This window comes from Erpetoichthys calabaricus, chromosome 14 (assembly GCF_900747795.2).
Source record: "Erpetoichthys calabaricus chromosome 14, fErpCal1.3, whole genome shotgun sequence".
NCBI classification, from domain to species: domain Eukaryota; kingdom Metazoa; phylum Chordata; class Cladistia; order Polypteriformes; family Polypteridae; genus Erpetoichthys; species Erpetoichthys calabaricus.
The window spans coordinates 31,471,055-31,495,274 of record NC_041407.2 but is presented as its reverse complement, the minus strand read 5'-3'; the positions used below and the strand labels follow the sequence as shown (position 1 = coordinate 31,495,274).

Sequence of the window (24,220 nt, the reverse complement as noted above, 5' to 3'; positions counted from 1 at the left end):
TACCATCGACCACATCCTGGCACTGAGGGTTCGCATGGAGTGCAAACACGAATATCGTCAGAGTTTCTTTGCTGCCTTTGTCGATTTTCATAAAAAGTTCGACTCGGTTGATCGAGCTGCCCTGTTGGACATCCTGAGGGTTCGCGGGATCCCCTCGAGGTTGCTGGATATCATGGTACTGTGCAGAGTGGAGGCAGAACCTCTGTGTTTTTCCCCAGTTGATTCTGGGGTTCGTCAGGGGTGTGTTCTTGCTCCTACTCTGTTCAGTGCTTGTATGGACTGGGTGTTGGGCAAGGTCGTGGGCTCCAGCAGCTGTGGGGCATCTGTTGGTGAAGAAAGATTCACGGATCTTGACTTTGCTGATGATGCTGTGATCCTCACTGAGTCAATGTAGGCTCTGATCGGGGAGCTCGAGACTGAGCGAGGAGTCTGAGTGTCTGGGCTTGCGAGTGTCCTGGATAAAAACCAAGATCCAGGCCTTTAATGACCTCTTGGGCATAGCCATCAGCAGTGTGTCTGTCTGCGGAGTGTTGACCTTGTCAAGAGGTTTACTTACCTTGGCAATGACATTCATGTCTCTGGTGACTCTTCCTATGACATCAGTAGACAGATTGGGAAAGCACGAAGGGTCATGAGGTCGCTGAAAAGGGGTGTGTGGCGCTCCCGATATCTACGCAAAAGGACGAAGGTCGAAGTCTTTAGAGTCCTGGTGTTTCCTGTCTTGCTATATGGTTGTGAGACATGGACTCTATCCAGTGACCTGAGACGAAGACTGGACTCCTTTGGTATGGTGTCTCCCTGGAAAATTGTTGGGTACCGTTAGTTTGACTTTGTGTCGAATAAATGGTTGCTCATGGAGTCCTCAATAAGGCACATTACCTGCGCTGTGAGGGAGCATCAGTTATAGCACTATGGCCATGTGGCGCATTTCCTTGAGGGTGATCCAGTTCGTAAGATCCTGAGTGTTGGGGACCCAAGTGGCTGGACCAGGCCAAGGGGTTGCCCACATAACACCTGGCAGCGGCAGATAGAGGGTCATTTCTGGAAGGTGGGACTGGACCGCGTGTCTGGGAGGTTGCCAACTGGGATCCTGAGTTGTTTCGTTGAGTCGTGGGTGCAGCAACAAACCAGATAAATAAATAAATAATAATAATAATAATGCATTTTATTTATAGGAGCACTTTACATTAGCTGTAAATCTCAAAGTGCAACATAAAAAATATTAAATAAAGGCAAGGCAAGATAACAACAGAGATAAAACAACAATAATTATAGCATTCTTGTTAAAAAGCTTTCCTAAATAGAAAAGTCTTTAGCTGTTTTTTAAAACAGCCCACAATCTGCTGTGTTCTCAGGCTCTCTGGTAGGGCATTCCAGAGCGGGAATTCCGGCTGGGGAGAGGACGCAGGCACTGGCTGTTCGCCGCTTCTCCATGCTATATTCATTACTTAAGTATTTTTATTACTTGAATATCATTTTGATTGTAGCTGTAAGAGCCAACCTTAGAAAGTTAAAGTTCTGAGTTAACCCTTTATTAATGTTTGCTTAATTTGAATAGAATATAATTTCTTCCACAGTCATAGACAATGGTATGGTCTTTTCCCCCTATAAGTTAGTAAGAGATAGAACCTTCTTGCTATAACTGAGAAATAGTGTGATATTAGATTCTGTTGCGTTTAGATCAGGTCCCAGTAAACAGGGACTTGAAAGACCCATTTTCTACTCAAAGGTGGGATAAGCATACAGTTTTCTGACCGTTTTGAAATGGTTCAGAAATGATAAGTGATTACTAATGATTTAAGATGTAACAAGATTAAGCTTAGTACTGAACTTTTCTTATTATACATTTTTCCCTTTTTTGCTATATTAAATTTTTTTTGTGTGAACTGTTTTATTTTGAAACTTAACTAAACACTTAAAAACGAAGATATTTTGTCTGTGGAATCATTTCTGTGCATCAGGCCTTTGTTGAATCCCATTTTTTAAGTTAGAGCTGCTGAACTTTGGTAACTTTGGGAAAACGCAGCTACAGTAGCTGTTTTCTGGATACTAAATAAAGACGATTAAGACAGTAAATTCAGAGAAAAAGCCTAACAGACAACATAATTGATGGTCTAGCACACACACATAGGTTACATGAGCAACTTGACATACAGGTAAACTGAAAGAAGGGCAAATTATTTATTAAGCTTCAGTTACCTTGTGCTACCGAGATCCTGAATGGAGAACAGCAGTTTTAGTTTTTTTATTTTCTCTCAGCGTCAACTCTTTTGTTTAATATCTGTTGCTCTCTCCCTAAAACCAAAGCTGTTTAAATGCACAGACTGGGGAAATTGGGGGCGGGTGTTTTAGGAAGACGCCCTGTGAGAGTAGTATTTGCAGCGCAGGATTTCACTGCTATTCACGACACACCTTTCAACGGGTTGTTGCCAGACATATATTCTCGTTTGAGAATCACATCCGGCCCCAAGAGACTCTCATCAAACAGATATAGATCACTTTTTTTTAGATAAATACTTTGCAACTGGGCTATGCGTGACATGTGATGGAGACTTACTGGGACCACCACACCACTATCAGAATAGGCAGGCATAAGCTTCAGCCACACGCACTAGTGTTTCAATTATCGTGCTAACTACTAATGATCTGTTTTGATGACAGGAGAATCCTTTGGGTGCGTAAAACAATTTGAAAAAATCCTCTTCAAGCTAAACATGAAACAGAGAAGTAAACTATAAATTAAACTGTAAAGAGTATTTTAAGGATTGATAACATACAAGTGAGAGTTGCTTTCAGTAAGACAGATTAAATTTGTACCTGATCGATCCTAACCTTGAAGACCACTTAGACACTATCCTAGCAAGCAATGGACACGGGCAACACTTGAACTGAGTGCCAGTCCATCAGAGGATGAACACATACACATCCGCAAATTCATCAGGGGACAATTTAGCATCAACGATTCAACTGCCATAATATGTCCATTATACTGTCTTATGTTTTTTTTTAAATGATATAAATCTTTAGCAGCAGTTTATCAATATAATTATGATATGACGGCCACAATCACGGTCACTGGCAAACTAATAACCCATTAAATATTTTGAATATGTCAAGCCTCTTAAATGAACAGACTTCATTCCTTCCATTCTTATTTGGATAGATTAACTGTCGTAAACCTGTAAAAAATGATACACATGGTAAATTCACTTCTAGTAAAATAAAAAATCATTTTACTCTTTTCGATTTAGTTTACTTGCATTTATGTACGTTCTTTTATAGTTTCCACTGAAGCTATTTATCTGAGTAAATCTGGGTTCTTGGATGAATATGTATAGAAATCTTTACATGGAATGCTACTGAAATTGAATCTTGTGAGCTTTAGCCCCTCAACTGAATCTGTTCTGCCCTTTCGAAAACAAAGAGATTTGCTGTTCATGTAGTCTGTGAATTTGCACTTTCTTTTCGGCATATTGGGTATTCCTGAATTTATGTAAATGAAAGAATTATGAAAATATTATTAAATTACTTGAAGAAGTGACTTATTACTTGATCAACATGATATCTAAAAAGATATTGCATTTATATGACAATAAATGTGTGATTTTTTTAAAATTAACTGAAACTTCAATAGCTGAATCATTCATTTACAATTATAAATCCATTTTGGAACAACGGGTGATAATAACATTTTCCATTAAAATATTACAAAGCAGTACTTACTCACACTTAAATATGACGGACTGTACCTGGATGTATGAAATTGCTTGTTTAACCAAGCTGCTGAAAGAAGAATCGAAAATAAGATCTCACATAGAAAACGTGAAATTGTAATTTCGATTTTGAATAAATTCACTTAGTTACAGTGAAGTAGGATTACAAATAATTAAGGAAAGGAACAACATTTATAATGAACTGTCTACTCGCCAAGAAGATCAAGTTGAATTCAAAAGATGAAGTTAAAAAGCCAAGTTGGACAGACATTGACTCTTCTTGTCAATATCTGTGTTGTTTACTGCCGGAATAGAAGTGAAGATTCTGGGAAAAAAGTGGGCGCACAACTTTCGCAAATGCTGATTTGCTTTCAATTTTTACCAATGATAAGGATATGGAGATTTTCAAATTTTAGAAACCAAATTTCTGGACATTTTAAAATTTTTTATAAATTCCTCCCTGACAGTCCATGGCGTGCTAAAAATGAGGACATTGGGAGCCCTGGATGTCTTTGTGCAAACCCACATGGATCAACATGTAAACTCTTGGCATGGAGTATATGGGGTATGACCCCCCCCACCAGACTCCTAAGTACGAGGCAGCAATCCTGCCAATGCTTCACTGTGCTTTTAATTGATTTATTAATAGTTATAAATTAACTGTGTTCTTAAAAATTGAGGAACAAAAAACCCTTTATTTGAGACTATTTTTACTAACATAGTACATCCACTGTGAGGAGTGGGAGCAGGCCCTTCAGCCACTCCTTAAATTTCGCCAAATGTCAGTAAGACCTCAAAAGTTAACATTAAATGAAGTTTCTTTTTCTGTGTTCTACCATGGTTTGAAAGAGAAGATGTCCCAACGGAATGTGGCCAAATGTATATGGTGATTAGTTTATAAATAAATGAAGAGGACAATTTCCTAAGCCATAAATGGTTACTGGTAAAAGCATGTGCACAAACGCATAGCTTTAAATTGATTTTAGATTTACAAAGGAACTTCGCATGAACCTGACATATGTATGGTTTAAAAAAAAAAACTATTTTTTTACGTATGCTGTTTTTGCCTTTCAAGCTTAAGCAAAATTTTAATATGGAATCTAAGCAAAGTCTGCCACTCCTGGACAATTATATTCCAATGTAAATTCCAAGTTTGCATTTATTTACACAGATGCACAGAATTATAAACTCTAAAAGACTATCTAAACTGAAACAAAATATTTACAAATGACAAAAAGGCTGTACATTCAAGATCAGACTGATGGACTGATTTAGAAGGAATTAGCAGGATATACAGAATCTTACCTTGATTACTTCATTCCATGCTTTCAAACAAATTCACTGTTGTGTAAGTTATGACCGGTTTTGAAAAGTGAAATAAAATATTCACAAATTAATCAGTGCCTGTGAATTCAAACCAGGCTCTCAAGTTGCCTTTTTAAAAGAAAAAATAAGGATGATGTGTGATTTCTAAACAGTTTTATGGCATTGGAGATATATAGTACTGTCCCTACATCTTCACAGAAATGTATACAAATAAAATATCTGACAGGTTACAAACACTGAAAGAAAAAATTCACAATTTTAGGGCAGGTTGCAAATTCAACATTGGGCACTAACCTCACTGTCCAGGAATGCTATTTCATTCCTGGACATTTTTACTCTACTGCAAAACACTTGTCTATACACCCTCAAAGAGACATATAGACATATTGAGAAATGAGAAAGAAAAGATTCACAGCTTAAACGCACTTTTGTGAAATCAAGATCAAGCATTCTGAACGTCATTTCAAATGAAGATAGAGCCATTTCTGGACAAATGTACTCCATTGCAAATACAGTACCAGTATTATGCCATTATTGGAATGCATAGTTTTGTTAACTTTGGCACGTATGAAAAAAGAAATAAAGGAATAATAAATTAAATATGGAATATAAAAGAAAGAACTCATTTCTAACTTAGCCTTTAAAATTATTTAGGATAATGTTCATGAGTCACTACTGGACACTTTTATTCCATTTGAAATCCTTAATCCCTATTGCATCTGTCTATGGCATACTTTTATTTTATAATTGTGGGATGTTTACTTTGAAGAGTAAATTTCCTATTTGTGATGAGAAGCCGTTGCGCCAAAATGCAGAAATCATATTGTCTTTCATACGAAAATATAAAATGATATATCATTTGAAGTCTTAAATAAAAACCTAAAATAGGCGTTGACCTTAAACGACAAAATATTTGCACTGCTGTCTGCTCTAGCAGTGCATACTTGATATTGCTACAAGTCATTTTTTAAACGTATAAAAATAATTACTAATATTCACAAAAATGATAAAGGTCGTGAATCACCTGTGGTATACAATTTAGTACAAAACTGTGTAGTATACAATTGTGTTACTTTTTATGTGTATTTTGCACATAAAGGACAAGGATGCAGAGGACAAGAAGATACAGAAAAAGATGATCCGCCTAACGGGAGCGGCGGAAAGATAAAGATTGCGTGCTGAATGGTTCTTTGCATTGTTATAAAAATTAAGGGCGTCTTCGGACGAAAATAACTCTTGAGACTTAAGCTTAACATTGCAAGATATCAATTTATTTACAGCTTCTCTCAATGACAATATTACAATTTGCGTTTCAGAAATATAGAACTTCAAAGTGCGAATATCAAGAGAATTTCGAACAGCAAGATAACTTTTCCTGGATAAAGGAGCCGCCTTGTGAAAGGAGGATGCGAACGTTTCCTGACATTACTGGCCTCAGGTCCGAGGACTCGGCTGAGCGCCACACTGACACGCCTGCTGAAACGGAGGACATTTGGAAATTCCACCGAACTGCCAACTGCTCCGAGGCGAATTAGTGCCAGACGATTATCAATTATGACTAATATACAATACAAGAGTTAGGGGTAATATTAGTTACGTCTAATATTATAAATAGTGGCTTTAAGGTAATAAAGAACGAGCATTTAGGAATAAGTTTATTAAACCAATAAAATACCTCGTTCCAGGTCACGGTGATTTTGCCAGGGCTCCTCCTCTTCTATGTGTAACTCCTCCATCCTATCCGTCTTCACAATGTAATGGAGGATATTGTTAAGCTTATCTTATGAGAAGATCCTTTCGAGGGTTTTGTCCCAAATGTATACTCCAACAGTCCTTAGCAAACGTAAGTTCAAGTGGGTAGAAACAAATTCCTAAAAAAAACGTTTTTTTTTTTCAACTTCGTTACTCTGTATGGGTTTTTCGATTAAACACACACACGCATACACACTAACTGGGTGTATACCATCATCGTGTCACTAGTTGCACCGCTTTAAAATAATCAACGCAGCTGCCACATACATATTACGAAAAAATCTCGAAAAATGCCGCAGAAGTACAATAGCAGAAAATGAACCAAAGCGTGCTGATCTTCAAAAGGTTCCACGTTCGAAATAAAACAAAAAAAATCAGTATTTACTCAGTACAGACCTCTACCGGCAACGAGGAACCGTACAATAACACCGTGTTGAGGGTATGAGATCACCACCGGACTGTAACAGCGGCCCGCAGTATCTACGACGTCACGTACATACCGCCCATAGCATCCAAATACGCCCATTTAATGGCGGGCTATCAAAACGCTCCTTCCACGCAAGTAAACGAAATGACTTCACCCGCAACAATATATACTGCACTCTAGACAGATGCGTCTATTCACTCGCCATGATGGAGCGGTTAAAATCCGCTTGTACGTTCATACGTAATAATGGAGACCTGCTCAGCTCGCATATTAAAAACGGTTGTAATTTGCATATTTCTCAGTCGATTTTATATATATATATATATATATATATATATATATATATATATATATATATATATATAAAGAAAGAAAGAAAGAAAGAAAGAAAGAAAGAAAGAAAGAAAGAAAGAGATGTTCCAATTCACGTAGTGTATTATTTGTGAAACATGTTATTAATAGCTGCAGAAAGCAATAACGGTATGAGTCAAATAAGTGAATAAATATCTAATATGTTAAGTTTTCTCGAATGAAACGTACATATAATAATGCGACATCTCTTCAGCATACAGAATATGGTCTAATACACAGAACATGTAATAAATAATAATACAAATCTACTGGCAGGCTATGAAATAAATACATACATTAATTAAAATAAACGTTGTTTAAAATAACATTTTGAATCCCCCATGTGGAAAATGATCTTAATTCAACCACAAGAAAATACATTTACATTTTTCCAATTGAAGTACAGATAGGTAAAGTGACTTGCTCGTCACATAGTATAGAAAAATACTGTAGATACTAATTTAGTAAGAGCTATTGTAAGCATTAAAAGTTAGTGTGAATTAAACATGTTAAGTAAATAGTTAAATAAAGACATATGCCATATTTCTTTTTTAGTTACGTTCAGAGCGAAACCACCAATATTGAGTATCTGAGAAAGACAGAAGGAAGAGAAAGGCGTACAGAAACTGTCTGAGGACAGAGAAGGGGGAACATCTGTTGTTTGAAGGCCAGTTAGGAAATAAGGGAAGCAAAAGAATGAAAGTAAGAGATAAGCTGAGAACAATATTGGTTGCCAGGAAAGGGCCCATGAGAAGCCTTAATTCAACAACAAGAAAATACATTTACATTTTTCTAATTGAAGTACAGATAGGTAAAGTGACTTGCTCGTGGTCACATAGCATGTTAAATTCGCATCCCCAGGGTTTGATGTCCAAAGTCTTATCCCATACACCACTCTGCCTACCAGTGCAGTGCAAAGTACAGTACCATGAAATTTCTCTCTTTTTCAGATGTCATGTGCTGTTATTATTTAAAAAAAAATGTTTTTTTTTTTTTTTTATTTATTCATTCATGTGCCCCGAGGCACATTACCTGTATTGTGAGGGAGTGTCAGTTACGGCACTACAGCCATGTGGTGCGTTTCCCCGAGGGTGATCCAGCTTGTAAGATCCTCATTGTTGGGGACCCAAGTGGCTGGACCAGGCCAAGGGGTCGCCCACGTAACACCTGGCTGCTGCAGATAAAGGGTCACTTCCAGAGGGTGGGACTGGACCGCGTGTCTGTCTTGGTGTTTTCCAACTGGGATCCCGAGTTGTTTCGTTGTGTAGTGGGTGCAGCAACACACTGTACCAGTGCATGCTCACCAACTTGGCTTGACTTGATTGGAGCCAAAATTTCCGACATTTTAAAAATGTTATAAATTCCTCCTGGATAGTTTATGGTGCATTAAAAATGAGGACAGTTGGCAGCCCTAACTGTATGACCTTCTGAACTTGAACTTTCGAGTGTCTCCGCCACTCTGTATCACTCCATCTCTTTCCTTTTGTTGTTTATACCACTGCTTAAGTCAACACGTTTTTTCTTGTCTCCACTTCACATTTTCGTGCTTTTGCTATTGTCTTTTCACAAAGTGCTGAACATAACGCCTATTTATATTGATTTGCTTATTCAAGGGGGCATACAGTAAATCTGGGAGAAGACGGGGTAGGGTGGCAGGCCCGTGCACATGTGTTACTTTTCACGCTGACCGGGATTTATGGAGCTGAAGTGCATGAAAGTTGGCTTATGCACGGTTTGTGCATCTGATTTTTTTTTTATGCATACACCATGTTTTAGTGTGAATTCTACGCACGACCCCAGGTCCTTAAATATTATATTAAAACAGTTAAATTGGGAATTCATCATTAAATTGTAACTCTCTGTCTTTAATATATGATATTTGATATGATATATGATATGAATATATGATCTTAAACTGTACAAAACTATTAGAATAATACAGAGTGTAGTGCTTGTTTTATTGGTTTGCTGCCTCATCTTTCCTATATCGTTAGCTAGATTTGTAAATGTAGCAAAAAATTAGAAAGCATAAGCTTGAAGATAATTACATTTTAACTGAATATTTCAGAAAAAAACCCCCAAAAATATTGTCCATTTTCCAGGTGAAAAATGCATAATAATTGTCTTGTCTAACTGATCCATTAAAAAAGAATAAATGTAGCGTTTTAACAAAGTTATGTTAAGATATTTTCAAAAAATGTAATAAGGGTAATTTTTTTATGTACTCACATTTGAGAGAAATCAAAATCACCCTTTAGGACAATGTCCTACAAATGAAAAAAGCAGCACAGATAGAATCACACATCAAACAAAAACATCCTGCACAAATAATGTGATATTTACTTAATACAATATGTTCACTTTAACAAAATCCAGTGATAACAATGCACCGTTACCATTTCTTAAAATATTCAGCACAAAGCCTCTGCAATTAATGGAACTCCATTGTCTAGGCAATCTGAGTTAAGCCGATTAAAACTATTCCAGGATCAGTGTTTAGCAGCAATTACAGTGTAATCATTGACTGGAAAAATCAATAAAAAATGAAATAAAATGTAATACTTCAGTGCCATCAGAGCGGTCTTCAGTACAACATCCTGCATTATTTTTTTCTATCAGGCATCTGTTTAACAACCTATTTTAAAATATGTCCAAGACAAAAAAATAATAACCGCAATGTGAAGGAATGTACAAAATACCACATACTTTTGATACCCTAATGAAGTTAACATCCTTGACCTGATCATGAGGATTGCTTACATTGTCTCCTCTGGAACCAAAACCTTTATAATGTCACACTAATGACTGCAAGCGTTAATGACACTGTGCAGGAGTGACTACTGTTTTAAAAAAATATTGCATCATTCTTTGCCATCCAGCATCATCAGGCACAAAGATGGTCAAATTGGACACTTCATTGTCCAAAGTGTTAAGGATTAAGTTGGGTGTTAGGGAAAATCTTTCATAGCAGTGTTATTTTTAAAGCAACATTTGGGATCAACTGTACTAATTCACTTCATAATTTTAAACACTTTGATCATGTCACCTCTTAATCTACAAAGACTCAACTTCTTTCATCTCTCCTCATAGCCTATGGCGTGGCAATGGATTGTGCAGATTGTGCAAAGCACAAGGACCTATGAGCTTGGGGGGGCCCACTCAGGACTGTATAGATAAAAAAAAAAATTGAATAACTTAAATCACTTGCACAGTTCATTGCATTATTAATTCCCAGTTTCAGTGACATGTTTGCACCATCGCCAGGCAAGTCCAATCCAATCCAATATGGTATTACGCATTCACCAGGCCCACAGTTTACACAAATTTAGACTTCAGTGGTTCGGAGCCACAACATGTCCTAGTCTGCCTTACAGAGAAGTGCATTCCCAAATTCTCTTTATGTAATCGAGGATAGAACTCTCCTTCCACACATATCTGTATAGGTCATCTAGAAAATGTAAAATTGTACTGCTGCGTATGTCTTCCCAAAATACCCTTAATAGTGTGCGAGTCGTCTGAATGGCTAAGGATGTCATGGAGATAGTCTGCTTTTGTTGAAGGAACTCACATGAATAGTGTAAATATACATTATTATCATAAATAATTGTTACTTTTGTACTTTGATTTGATGTCAACAGTTTTTGAAGTTCGAAGTTGTAAATGGTGAATCATAGCAATTCTGTTAAGTTATAGTCCCTGCTTGTCGGCAAATGCTGAATATTTGAACAATTTGTTGCTTTTTATACTCTCACCAAACAATGCCATGTCGGCCAGTGGCAGCGGACCCGGCAAACATTATAAGAGTGATGCTGGTAAACGTAAGGCACACCTGCAACAGGAATTGAAAAACGCTAAGCTTACTAAGATTTCGACCTTTCTCAAAACTGAGCAAGGGCCAGCGGTAGTAACTGAGAATGCTGCGGTCGCAAATAGGTTATGCAGACAGTGCAGTAAGTGAAACGGTTACAACTACCAGGTCTGGAAATAGCGATAGCACCTGATCTGAAGCCGTTGTATCTGCTAAATTCGTTCAAAAAGGAGAAACTACTGAAGACAAACAAGCAATATATATGACCAAGCAATTTCCTACTGACACGGCAAATTTCTTGGAACCATTGACACCTCACTTTATGATGTCCATTCTCTCAGGACTTGTGTAAAACAGGTTGATTGTGTAGTAGTATCCTGTCGGCCGGTGTTGTTTAAATTTGTTACAAATTGAAATGGATTCATTTTATAGCATAGAACAGTTTATACTTTCTAGCTTACATTACATTTTAATCATCTTTCTTCACAAAGTTGTCTTGGAAAAATAAGCTGGTCCATATCTTACATGTATTTATGTACTACTACCCACACCTGAAACATTCCGTTCCCACAATTTATTTTATTTTTGATAACTTACAACTGCTGTAATAAAGCGAATTAAAAAGTTGTTACAAATTCCATTTAGAGAGCCAGTCTGTTTGTCACCAGCGTGTGATTATGATATGGACATGGTCGCGGACACCCCTGCCCAGAAGGCCCCTAGGATCTAACTAATTTATAATTAATAACAGTTATGCTAGACAGGAGGGGGGTCCACCTCAGGGCGCTGCACAGGGGCCTTCGGCAAGCCAGCAACACCACTGCTCATAGCTCATATTCTTACTCCTATTACCAGCCTAATCTCCCTCATCTGGACTTTCTCTAGTGCTGCTATGTCTTTTGTAGTAATATGGAGACCAAAACTAACAAAATTCATGAAGGCAAGGGCTTGTTGAGATTAGAGATCAACCCAAGTATTTGAACTTTGGGGCAGAGTCGAGCATTGGCTACAGCCAGAGATCCACAGTCCAAAAAGGGTGGTCGAGATGAAAACTTGCAACCTCCTTGTGAATGCTCTCCCCGATTACCTCACCCAGTAAGTCTAGTGGTTGGAATGTAAAATCATCAACAACCTCATAACAGCCCTAGAGTAGCACCGGGTGGCCTCGGAAGTTGAGCACTTGGAACTGCCTATTGATTGCCACAAGTCCTGGATGTGATGTGTTTCAATTCCTAAGCTTACCCACCATGAGAGAGAAACATCAGAAGAGACAAAGAAGGAGCACATGTCCCTTTCCTGCTGTTCCAAGTGTGGGAAGGCGAGCCATACCACCACGACTTGCACTTGCTTCGATCGACTGCAGTTGGGCATGAGGTGAGAGGTACTGCCAATCCCCTGTCCCTTCCATACACCGGGTGGTGGTTATAAATTGTCACAAGGTATAGCATTTCTAGACTCTGGCAGAAACATTTCCATTGTTGCATGCAGTTACGTGCTACCACAACAAAGAAAACCCAGATGACCAGTCTAACCTGTATCTTTGGGGAAACTCGAACATGGGGTGGCTGTCTTACTCAGCCCACTTTATACTGTGATTCTGGAGCGAGACTGGCCACAAAGTAAATGTGGAGAAGCATGTACCACCGCATCTGAAACACTGGGCCTTTTAACAGATGGTGAGAACCAAACTCAAGCTGTCTCCATGCCATGTTGTCAGTCGGCTGATGATCGGGAGTCATGTGGCTACCCAGGATGAAGTGGGCAATGTAACACAGACTCACACAGACACATCCACAGAGACGGATGGTAAGTCATCACAGGCCATCGCAGACCTTTTTTAAAAGAGAAATTCGCCAGGAAAGCAGTTGTTCTGATTGACAGACAACGAATGTCATATCCAATTCCAACAGGTCTGCAATTTGTGCTTAATAATGACTTATTGTACCATGTTGCTAAGCATGGGGGCAAAGTGAGGACACTGCTGTTAGTCCCACAAAATTACCAGTGGCAGGTTTGCAAATTAGCACATGCCTACCACCTAGCTGCCAATTTGGGAGCTGAGAAGATCTTAGATCAGATTAAGCTCCGAATTTATTTGCCAGGGATCAATGAGAAGATATGCCACTTTTTTGCTTCTAGTCAAGAATGTCAACTGTAGCTGATTTCTCGGAAAGACTGGTCTCCTCTTGTCTCTGTCCTGCTCATTGTCGTCTTGTTTGAGCACAAAGGGGTAGATATTGTAGGACTCCTTAAACCCTCAGCTTGTGACCATAAATACATACAGTATTAGTTATGGTCAATTACGCTAAATAGTATAGAAAAACTTTCTCCTTGAGAGAAGCCAATTTCAAAAATACAGTAATCCCTCGCTATATCGCGCTTCGCCTTTCGCGGCTTCACTCCATCGCGGATTTTATATGTAAGCATATTTAAATATATATCGCGGATTTTTCGCTGCTTCGCGGGTTTCTGCGGACAATGGGTCTTTTAATTTCTGGTACATGCTTCCTCAGTTGGTTTGCCCAGTTGATTTCATACAAGGGACGCTATTGGCAGATGGCTGAGAAGCTACCCAACTTACTTTCTCTCTCTCTCTATCTCTTGCGCTGACGTAGGGGGATTGAGCAGGGGGGCTGTTCACACACCTAGACGATACGGACGCTCGTCTAAAAATGCTAAAAGATTATCTTCACGTTGCTATCTTTTGTGCAGCTGCAGCTGCTTCCTGAAATGACATGCTGAACGGTGCTTCGCATACTTAAAAGCACGAAGGGCACGTATTGATTTTTTTATCTGTCTCTCTCTCTCTCCCTGCTCCTGATGGAGGGGGTGTGAGCTGCCGCCTTCAACAGCTTTGTGCCGTGGTGCTTCGCATATTTAAAAGCCAAACAGCCCTATTGATTTGTTTGCTCCTTTGAAGAGGAAGATATGTTTGCATTCTTTTAATTGAGACTGAACTGTCATCTCTGTCTTGTCATGGAGCACAGTTTAAACTTTTGAAAAAGAGACAAATGTTTGTTTGCAGTGTTTGAATAACGTTCCTGTCTCTCTACAACCTCCTGTGTTTCTGCGCAAATCTGTGACCCAAGCATGACAATATAAAAATAACCATATAAACATATGGTTTCTACTTCGTGGATTTTCTTATTTCGCGGGTGGCTCTGGAACGCAACCCCCGTGATGGAGGAGGGATTACTGTATTGCACTTGAACTTGTAGGTGTCTTTGCAAATGTCAGGATCCTTGAAAAACTCCTAACGGATCAAGGGAGGACTTTCATCTTGGAGATGTCCAGGGAAGTTGCCAAGTTTCTCACACTTGTGCATTTAAAAACCTCAGTGTATCATCCTCAAACTTATGGTTAAATAGAGTGGTTTAATCAAATGCTCAAACAGATATCGTGCAAGGTGGTCATCGAGGACAGGGGAAGTGGGATAAGCTACTCCCCCTTGTATTATTTGCATACCAGGAGGTCCTTCAAGCCTCCACAGGCTTCGCCCCATTGAGTTATTGTACATAAATAACCCTGGGGTTTATTGGAAATTCTAAAAGGGGGTTAGGAAGAAGAGGCACTTCTATATTCTGGAATATATTGTGCAGTTACACAATAGATTTAAAAATATTTGACCTATTCTAAAAGAGAAAATGGAGCTATATGCAAGCAGTACAGGCTCACTATTATGATTATGGCTCAACGCTTAATTAGTGGAGAGAACGATGCTGATTGCAACAATATTTTGTCATGATTTGACCCATTTGGAATCACCATTAATTTTACTAAGTTATCTTTGACTCTAGCGTGTCATTTAAAGTACACATTACAAAGTTGTCTAAATCATGTTTCTTCCATCTTAAAAAATGTTGGGAAATAAAGGCATTTTCTAAATAAATGGGATTCTGAGAAATTAATTCATGCATTTATTTCTAGTCGGATTGACTACTGCAGTGCTGTGTTCACTGGATGTTCAAACTGTTCTTTATGCAGCTTTCAGTTAATCCAAAATGCTGCTGCAAGAATTATTACAAGAATAAGAAAACACAAACACATAACTCCAGTTCTTAAATCCTTACACTGGCTCCCGGTTAAGTTTAGGGCAGATTTCAAAATCCTCCTTTTAACATAGAAAGCCTTAAATGGCCAAGGTCCGACTTACTTGTCTGTGTCATCATGACTTACAAACCAGAGCGCACATTAAGATCTCAAGATGCCGGTCTGCTTTTGATTCCAGGGATTACTAAAGTAACAGTGGGAGGTTGTGCTTTTAGTTATAGGGCCCCTAAACTGTGGAATGGTCTGCCTGCTACTATAAGAGATGCCCCTTCAGTCTCAGCTTTCAAATCCCAGCTGAAGACTCACTACTCCCCTCACTACTCACTCTACTCCAGTCAAGGCTATGTATTATATTTGTAGAAGTGCTACTTAAAATAGAGACTACAGTTTTCCAATAGGCCTGGTAGTACCTGTGCCATTGGGCAGCTTCAGCAGATGCTGTGGGGGCTACTAGGCAAAACATCAAGGGGTGCTACTTTTAAAAATGAGCTGAAGAATCACAATTGTCTGGTATCATTTTAATTCAAAATTTCACCTCACAACTGGATTACAATTCAACCCTCAGATTTCAGTTCCCTCTGGGTTTATGTTCTTGACCTATGCCTGTTTGGTTCTGTGATTTTTTTATCTTGGTTGGAAAACCAAGTTGTTTGGGGAGCCCTCTCAGCTTCTACAAATCTCCATTGACATTGGCATCTTGGTAGGACCTAACTTTACATACCATTCAGGAAGCTGTTCACTTTCATTATTCACCATTCTCTGCATTTGATATACTGGACTGTATTTGGACTTCTGTAGTGTTTATTATGGAATGTTTGGTGCTTAGTCATTTGGTTTGGATTATGTATATGTTATCACCAACATGTTTACTTGGATGGAATTTTTTGTGTGCAGTAATTGTTATTATTATCATTATTCAATACATTCTTTATCATCGAGCTTTTGTATTACGTGTCTGTGTGTGTGAATGCGAACCAAGTTGAGGCTGGGTGCATTCCTGGGATCCCTTCAAACAGAATAAACAAATCAGTATTATAAGACAGTGAAAACTTGAGTAACTTGTGACCACTACAAGTTTCAGTTAATGAATTTCCAGTGTCAGAATACCTGTTAAATTAAAATGTTTAAGTTGCCATAGTGGATTTTCATAACAGGGAATTGTAATATTCTGAACAAATTATGTGTCCTTTATTTTCAGCATCAACAGATGAGCTGCTGAGTGCTGAATACATTTTCTGAATCTAAAATGGTCACCTAAATGCAGGACTTATAATATGTGACACCTTACACTATCACCTCACTATGCAGTCTAATTAATTCTGTAGCCAATTTTGACCATTCACTGATTACAGGGGCCACTAGAGGCCGGAGTTCAAATCAGACTTGAACAAATGACTTAAAGCATTCTTCACTTTGTAATAAAGCTGTCAAGGCTGAAACTAGTTTGTTCCAGTTCCAGTTTGTGTATCTTTCCCACGGACTGTAAATTAACTAAATCGTTCTTGCCTGTAATCATGTCTGTAACCTGTCTGTAGATCTCAGATGCCATCCTCCTTCAATTATCTCAACTATAACTAAAGGGGAGACAGTGGAGATGGTAGAGAATTACAACTATCTAGGGACAATCATTGATAACTTTTATATTCCTGTTCCTCCCTGGCTGGGGTTCAAATTCATGTTTTATTTTGTCTTTGTTAATTTTTTAATCTTTTGTATGTAATAATTTTACATATGCTTATTTGCTATTCATTCTGTTTATATTTCAATGCCTAGGTGATGTTTTATGTATGTTATAGGTGATCCCCCAAGAGGCAAGGCCTCCCACCAGAAACGGCCCTCCGCCTATAAACTGAACGGTCTCCCACAGTTCCTGGCAGTTTGTTGTGAATGTGCTTTGGAGTTGTTGAGTTCTCGTTTCTTGCTTTTTGCAACTTTAGTTTTTTTTTTTTTTTTTACTTCAGGCTCTGTTTTTGACTTTGTCTTACTGTAATGGGTATAAGAAGACACTATATAGCGCCCGACCCGACACAGATTTGACACGGGAGGCACTCGTAAAATAAAATAAACTTTTTATTTTTCTTCAGCTGGAGGACACTTCTTTCCCGTAATTCCTCCAGCCACAACACAGTCCCAAGCACTAAACACACTGTAACACTCTTGTCCTCCTTCCACCCGACTCTGGCCGTTGAGTGGTGGTTGCTGGCTCTTTTTATGGCCCACCCGGAAGTGCTCCAGGTGCTTGATCACCTGTTTCCGGTTGCACTCCTGGGTGGGGCTGAAGATTAGACCAGCTGGGCTCAGGGACCCATGCCGCGCCCCCTGATAGCCACCCCAGACCCCAACAGGGCTGTGAAAAACTCCATCTCCCATGAAACCCTGCAAGAGACTAAGGCACCGCTCCAACCTGGACTGGGTTTGGCCATCCAGCGTCCAGGGGGAGGTACTACATTTTCTTGTATCTGTGTAACTGTGCCTTATGTTTTGTATTATTCTGCTGCACACAAATTTCCCTCTGGGATAGTAAAATCTACCTAAACTATATTACAGTAACTTAGCAACAGGAAGAGAAGTAAAGCGAAGCTTGTCCTTGCATATACATTTTTCTATATTTTAGATTTTTGCAATTTTAACCATCAATCCATTTAATAAACCACTTAACCAAGGCAGGGTCACAGGAAAGTTGGACTCTATCCCAGCAAGCATAGGGCACAAGGCAGGATCAAAGCTTGAACAGGTTGCTAACCTAATGCAGGTTGAACACAATCACACAGCACAACCAATTTAGAGTTACCAATCCACCAAACCTGCATGTCTTTGGACTATGAGGGAACTGTGCCACCTTGCTGATTATTCAATAAAAAAAGGAAATATGTTATGAAAAATACCAGACCACATTTACTCTTGTGTTCAAAGAAACTAGCAATTACATTGTAAGCACATACCTTTAGCATAAGCTTTTTATAAATCACTGAAGGTTAGACACAATTTATCCCATTAACTAAAAAAAAAAAAAAACTGACTGGGACAATTATGGTAGCTATAAGCCTTTTAAATAAAGTTACTTTGAACATCACCTTTCATTTTTCATAGCATGACGGTGATTTTGAGTTTCAATTGGTCTAGTATGGATGTAGAGAGTGTCACACACATGTACATGGGAGACTGCTTACGGGCTCTAGTAAATGTAATTATCTGCTGAGCCGGGGATGGCACTGTTCTCTGATCATCTCTCTCTTTCTTCCTCTGAAAACCAGGTGATTGATGGCCCTACCATCACTGACATCTTTGCTGTCTGTCCTCCTGGACCCTCCTCTTCCTTCATAAACCGGCAGACTAGTTACCTACTTGGGTTATATTTGGACTTGTGTCTGTAAAGACATCACTGTAGCTAACTGCATGTTTACACTTTTCAAACTGCCAAATTATATGGGGTTACCTAGGTGACACCCAAGATCTTTATCTGAGTTTTTGTGTCATTTTACAAGAGAAAAATGTATTCTCATTCAGAGGATCTGTTCAAAACTTTTTAAAAATATGGCAGGATCTAGTCAATATTTTAGCACAATCTTCTATTTCGGGGAAAAGGATACTTTTCCTTCCTTGCTGCTTTAAAGATTTGCTTTGTTGGCTGGCTCTCCACTCTTTCTTTTGGGTGGGGGATGAATTTTGTTTTTTGTTAAGTTTGATTTGATCGTATGGATTGTTATTTGCTTTTAATTAAAATGAATAAAAATAAAAAAAATAAAAATATATTCAATTTAAACACGTTAGCAGGCAATAAAAATAGGTTTAGAAAAAGAATCATGCTTCATTCTGGCAGAATGTGAGAAACTAACAAAAGAATATAATAATAAAGTGCAGAATAATTATTTACTTTGACTTTCAAAATCCTTCATAGGGTTGCCCACAGAAGACGAAACATTAAAGAATTAGTGGAGATGGGCTGAGAACGTTTATTTAAATTGGGAAGGTCTCATAGAGATCAAAGTTGTAACCACTGCTCTTTTCAAGCTATTAACAATAAGCAGACAAAAACTTAATTAAGAAGCAAATTACATAATATTTCATGGCACTGTACACTGTGTGCATTACATGATTAATGCTGGTTGCACATTAGCTGAACAATACAACTGTGAGGCCACATCTCAGATATCAAGTGCAGCTGACAGCAGAACAGAAAGTCCCACAAAGACCTCATTCCAGGAGTCTATTGTGTATGAAACGAGAAAATGATGAAGGAATGTAATCTTGCCAGCATTAGTCAACACAGGTGACATAATAATAGTGTTGAAGATTATGAAGGAAAAAATTTGGGTGGATGTCACCTTTTACTTTAAAATCAATTCTTTAATACTTTGAAAGCAGGGAAAAGTATACATTTTACATCTTTACTTGCTAATTTTCTGGAAATACAGTGTTATTCAAAGACAACAATAAGACCATCAATGATGTTTGGAGCAGAGACATGATCGGTAAATGGAGCAAAGCAGGAAAAGTTGGACGAGGCAAAAAAAAGAACGGTGAGATGGATGTGTGGAGTGAATGACAAAATGAGAAATGAGACAATCAGAGGTACATCAAAAGCAGGTGAGATATCTAAGAGAGAACAGGAAAGTAGACTCAAGTTGTATGGACATGTGATGAGGAGAGAACATGAATGTGGGCAAAAGAATTATGGGAATTGAAGTATGGAGGAAGAGAAAGTGGGGGAGACCGAAGCAGAGGTAAGAGAATAGAGTTAATTAAGATTTGATTGAAAAGGTTCTGACTGAGGAGGTGGTACAGGACCAAACTGAATGGTCATCAACATCACGTCGATGTTGAAAAGGTTGAAGATAAAGAAGAAGAAGAACAAGTTATTATTTAAAAAAGAACATCCCTATAACCTGACACTATGCAATTTTCTTTTGTGGGGATATATTAAAGACACTATCTATAGGACACCAAAGCCCACAGATCTCCAGGAACTGAAGAACTACACTGAGACTCTTGTGGAAGCAGGAATAAAGAACACGGAATGAACTTATTACGCCATGTGTCAAGAGACACAAGGGGCATACACTGGCAGTATGTAAAGCCAAAGATTACACATAGACAATGTTATTATCACTTTGTGTAAACTACATATTTGTACATTGAATGCTATCCAAATTAAACTAATTTAACAAAGGGACATTGTTTTTGAATAGACTAGGGGGCTTTGCCCCCTGCTTGCTTCGCTTGCCAACCCACGTATTTGGTTTTCCGGATACACACTTTTAAGATTGTTTTTTCTTTGAACAGTTTCACTTTTATCTCAGAACTTCTGTAAAAACAATATTTGTAATCTTGCGAATCCCAATATGCTGAATCGTTTTAATGAGGTCAGGATAAGTTTCTCTGTTTGGAATTTCAGCATAGACAAAACGATCTACATCATTAGCATTTAATATTTTTTTTTTTTTCCAAAGTAACAAAGTAAGTAGAGTTCTGCATTGGACTCCTGTCTGTAAAGTCGTACTATTTTCCTCTCCCAGTTCCAAAAGTACATGAGGTTACCAAGATGATACCCCAGCTTTTGTCTAGGTTTTTGTACAAGGGCTAGACAGAACGTTTTTGACTCCTGGGGTAAATTTAGGTTTTTAAATAAGCAGTCAGATAAATATATATACATTAACAAAGCAACCAATAAATGCATGTGTGGTAAACTCCGTTTTTGAAATTCTCAGGATTCTTTATTTGTCACATGCATAGTTATACAGGACAACATGCAGTGAAATACATCCTGACCTGCTTATCAAAAACTGTGCAAAGTTAGATGATTAATAAAAAGTCATAGATCGAAAGATAACAGTATAGTAGAACATAATAAATAAGTAAAATTATGTGAATAAAGTAGAATTAAGTGTTAAGGTGCAATAGTGTAGTAATTATTGTGCAAAACCAAAGTTAGACTGGTGCATAGTTAAATGAGGCAGTTTGTTTGCTTGCACTACTGCGATCTTTACTTTTTTATACTTTCTAATTTTCCTACTTTCATATCCTTTAACTTTCTCCACATGTGTATAGCGCCACGGTGTTTTTTTTTTTTTTTTTTTTGAGCCTTTCTAATTTCCCTGGTTTCATAGTCTCTAACCTGCTCTGCATGTGTTTAGCGCCAACGTTTGTAAACATCTCTATGAAGTTCTACTTTGTCTTTTACTCACTGTCATTTAATTAAGAGCCGGATTGGACGTGCTTTTTTTCCAATTCCAGTTGTTCCGGGCTGATAATTACTTTCCTTATTTTCTGAATTTGCACCTCGATTATCCTTTTTTGCTCTTTTTTCTGTCCAACGCATACATTTCTTCTTCGTTTAATTGTCGACGTTTCATTTCTACCCTATTTATTTCATTTCTACCGTATTGACCTTATACACTTTATATGCATTGAGCCCTGGAGCTGTGTGTGATGCATGACTGCCTTTTCACTACTGATTTGGTTTTTTTGATATTGCTTGTAAGTAGGGTGTGTCTTGCAAGAGCCTCGTTCTATGTTCCCGTGAGACGCACCGTGGCAGGTCTCTTTCGTCTCGCGGGTCTTTAAATTATCTTCCGAGAAAGATCACGTATCGTAGACTATCAGGACAGGGCACAGGATTTCTTTTTATAATAGATAGATATGAATTAGATGACTTTTTTGTGCAACAATATGGCCACAGACAGGTTGTGGTAAAATTGGTTTTAGAAGTCACTTAATTAGCCAAATTAAGCACAGCGGTGCATAAATAACATGTGAATGTGTTTAGGAAGAATACAAAAACACTAGAGAGACAAGATGATATCAAGAGTGCTCAAAGAAGCTAGCAATGTTAATGTAGAAGACCATGTTTTTGTGTTCAACACTAAATGTAAGTTACTGACAGTTAATTTTTCTGGACATAATTTCTGTGTCTGAAATATGTGTCAAGAACTGAAGGCAAAATGAATACAGCAAAAAAAAAAAAAAAAAAATTGAAAAACAGAAGTGTAAGTCACTGTTTTCTTTAAGAGAGGACTTGGTGGAAGCACTTTCTCACAGAGTAAACATCCACAACATAAAGTCAAAGTAACGTTGGGCTTGCTTAATCAGAAAAAAAAAACTCTGGAGTGGTTCAGTCAAAAGTTGGACTTCAAGACAATCAAAAATATGTGTAAGGAAATCAGCCAATGAAGCCCATTTAACTTTAAAGAGTATGAAATTTTGTAAAGTACAAACAGGCAAAAATAGCAGTGATGATATATGCTAAGCTGGTAGACCCCTATTCTTAAAATTTGAAGATACCACAACCAATATTTTAACTTTAGAGATTTTTTTTAATAAATGATTAATTTACAATGATGTGTATAAGTTTCTTTTCACTTTGACATTAAAACTGTAATTAAGTTAAGATTATACAATTACATTTAAAAACGTACAAGTAGTGTAAACACATATCATAAACTCTGCAAAATTTACTAAAAGATAATAAGAATATGTAATGTGTAGTGTTGCAACAGAAAAAAAATCATGCAAAAACAGTTTTATATAAGAGTACATAATGCAATAGTCCAAATGGATTTTTCAGAAAACATTTCTAAATTAAACATTTTGCTGTTGAAGTATTAGTCAAATATATATATATATACATATATATTTTTATATACATATACAGAGACCTCCTCTATTATTGGCACTCCTTGTAAAAATTATTAAGGGTTTGCTGAAGAATCGTCATCTTGCCTGAAAAAATGAGAAACAAGTTCGATCAAAGAAAAACAAAGCTCTCATCAAGAAATAAATATTTTTTAACAAAAACACATGTGCCACAATTGTTGGCACCCTGGGAAATTAATGTGAAACAATGTAATTGAAGCATGTTTCACATTTAAATTAGACATTGTTAAGTTGATTGGAGTATATAGGAACTTTCCAGCTGAAATCAATGACTTCCTGATTAACTGGGATACAAATGTTAGGAGACACAGAATCAAATTTCCTTAGCCAACAATCATCATGGCAAAGAGAACAGTCAATCCAAATGAGATAGAAGTGTGTTGCTCTTCATAACTCAGGGAATGATTATAAAAAAAAATATCTATTCGCCTGAAAATGCCCATTTCTACAGTTTAATGCAACAATAATAAAAAAAAAAAAGTGGTCATCAACTGGAACTGTGACAAACTTGCCTGGAAGAGGACCCAAGTTTGTTTTACCCCCACGTACAGTGAGAAGGATGGTAACAGAGGCAATAATATCTCTAAGGATCACTGTTGGGGAATTGCAAGAAAAAGTAAAATCCTGGGGTTATCAAGTCTCCAGAACCACCACCAGACAGAATCTCCATGCCAACAGATTATTTGGAGGTATGTCAGAAACAAGTCTTTTCTGTCAGTCATCCACAAACGTAAGCGTCTGGAGTTTGTAAAACGTTACTACAACTTTGACTGGAACCATGTTCTATGGCCTGATGAACAGAACAATGTCCCAGCTGTGAAATATGATGGAGGTTCTGTGATATTGTGGGGCTGTTTATCTTCCAAAGGCCCTGGAAATATTGTTAGGGTACATGGCATCATGGATTTCATGAAATTTCAGGATATTTTAAATAAACATCTGGCTGCCTCCGCCTGGAAACTAAAACTGGATTTTCCAGCAGCATAATGATCCAAAACACACGTCCAAATCAACCCTGCAATGGTTAACTGACCACAAAATCAATGTTCTGCCATGGCCATCTCAGCCCCCTGACCTGAACCCTATTGAAAACCCGTGGAGTGAGCTGAAGAGGAGAGTACACAGGAGAGGGCCTAGGAC

General features: G+C 37.9%; 1 protein-coding gene across 1 annotated transcript in view; it reads right to left on the bottom strand.

The window, feature by feature from the left end:
• Positions 1 to 7,293, bottom strand: part of cdr2l (cerebellar degeneration-related protein 2-like) — a 48,303-nt gene extending 41,010 nt beyond the window's left edge. Inside the window, exon 1 of the mRNA XM_051918939.1 lies at positions 6,715 to 7,293. Coding sequence (XP_051774899.1) covers positions 6,715 to 6,775 — 61 coding nt within the window. The 5' untranslated portion in view covers positions 6,776 to 7,293. The remainder of the gene's footprint in view (positions 1 to 6,714) is intronic.
• Positions 7,294 to 24,220: the final 16,927 nt, after the last annotated feature.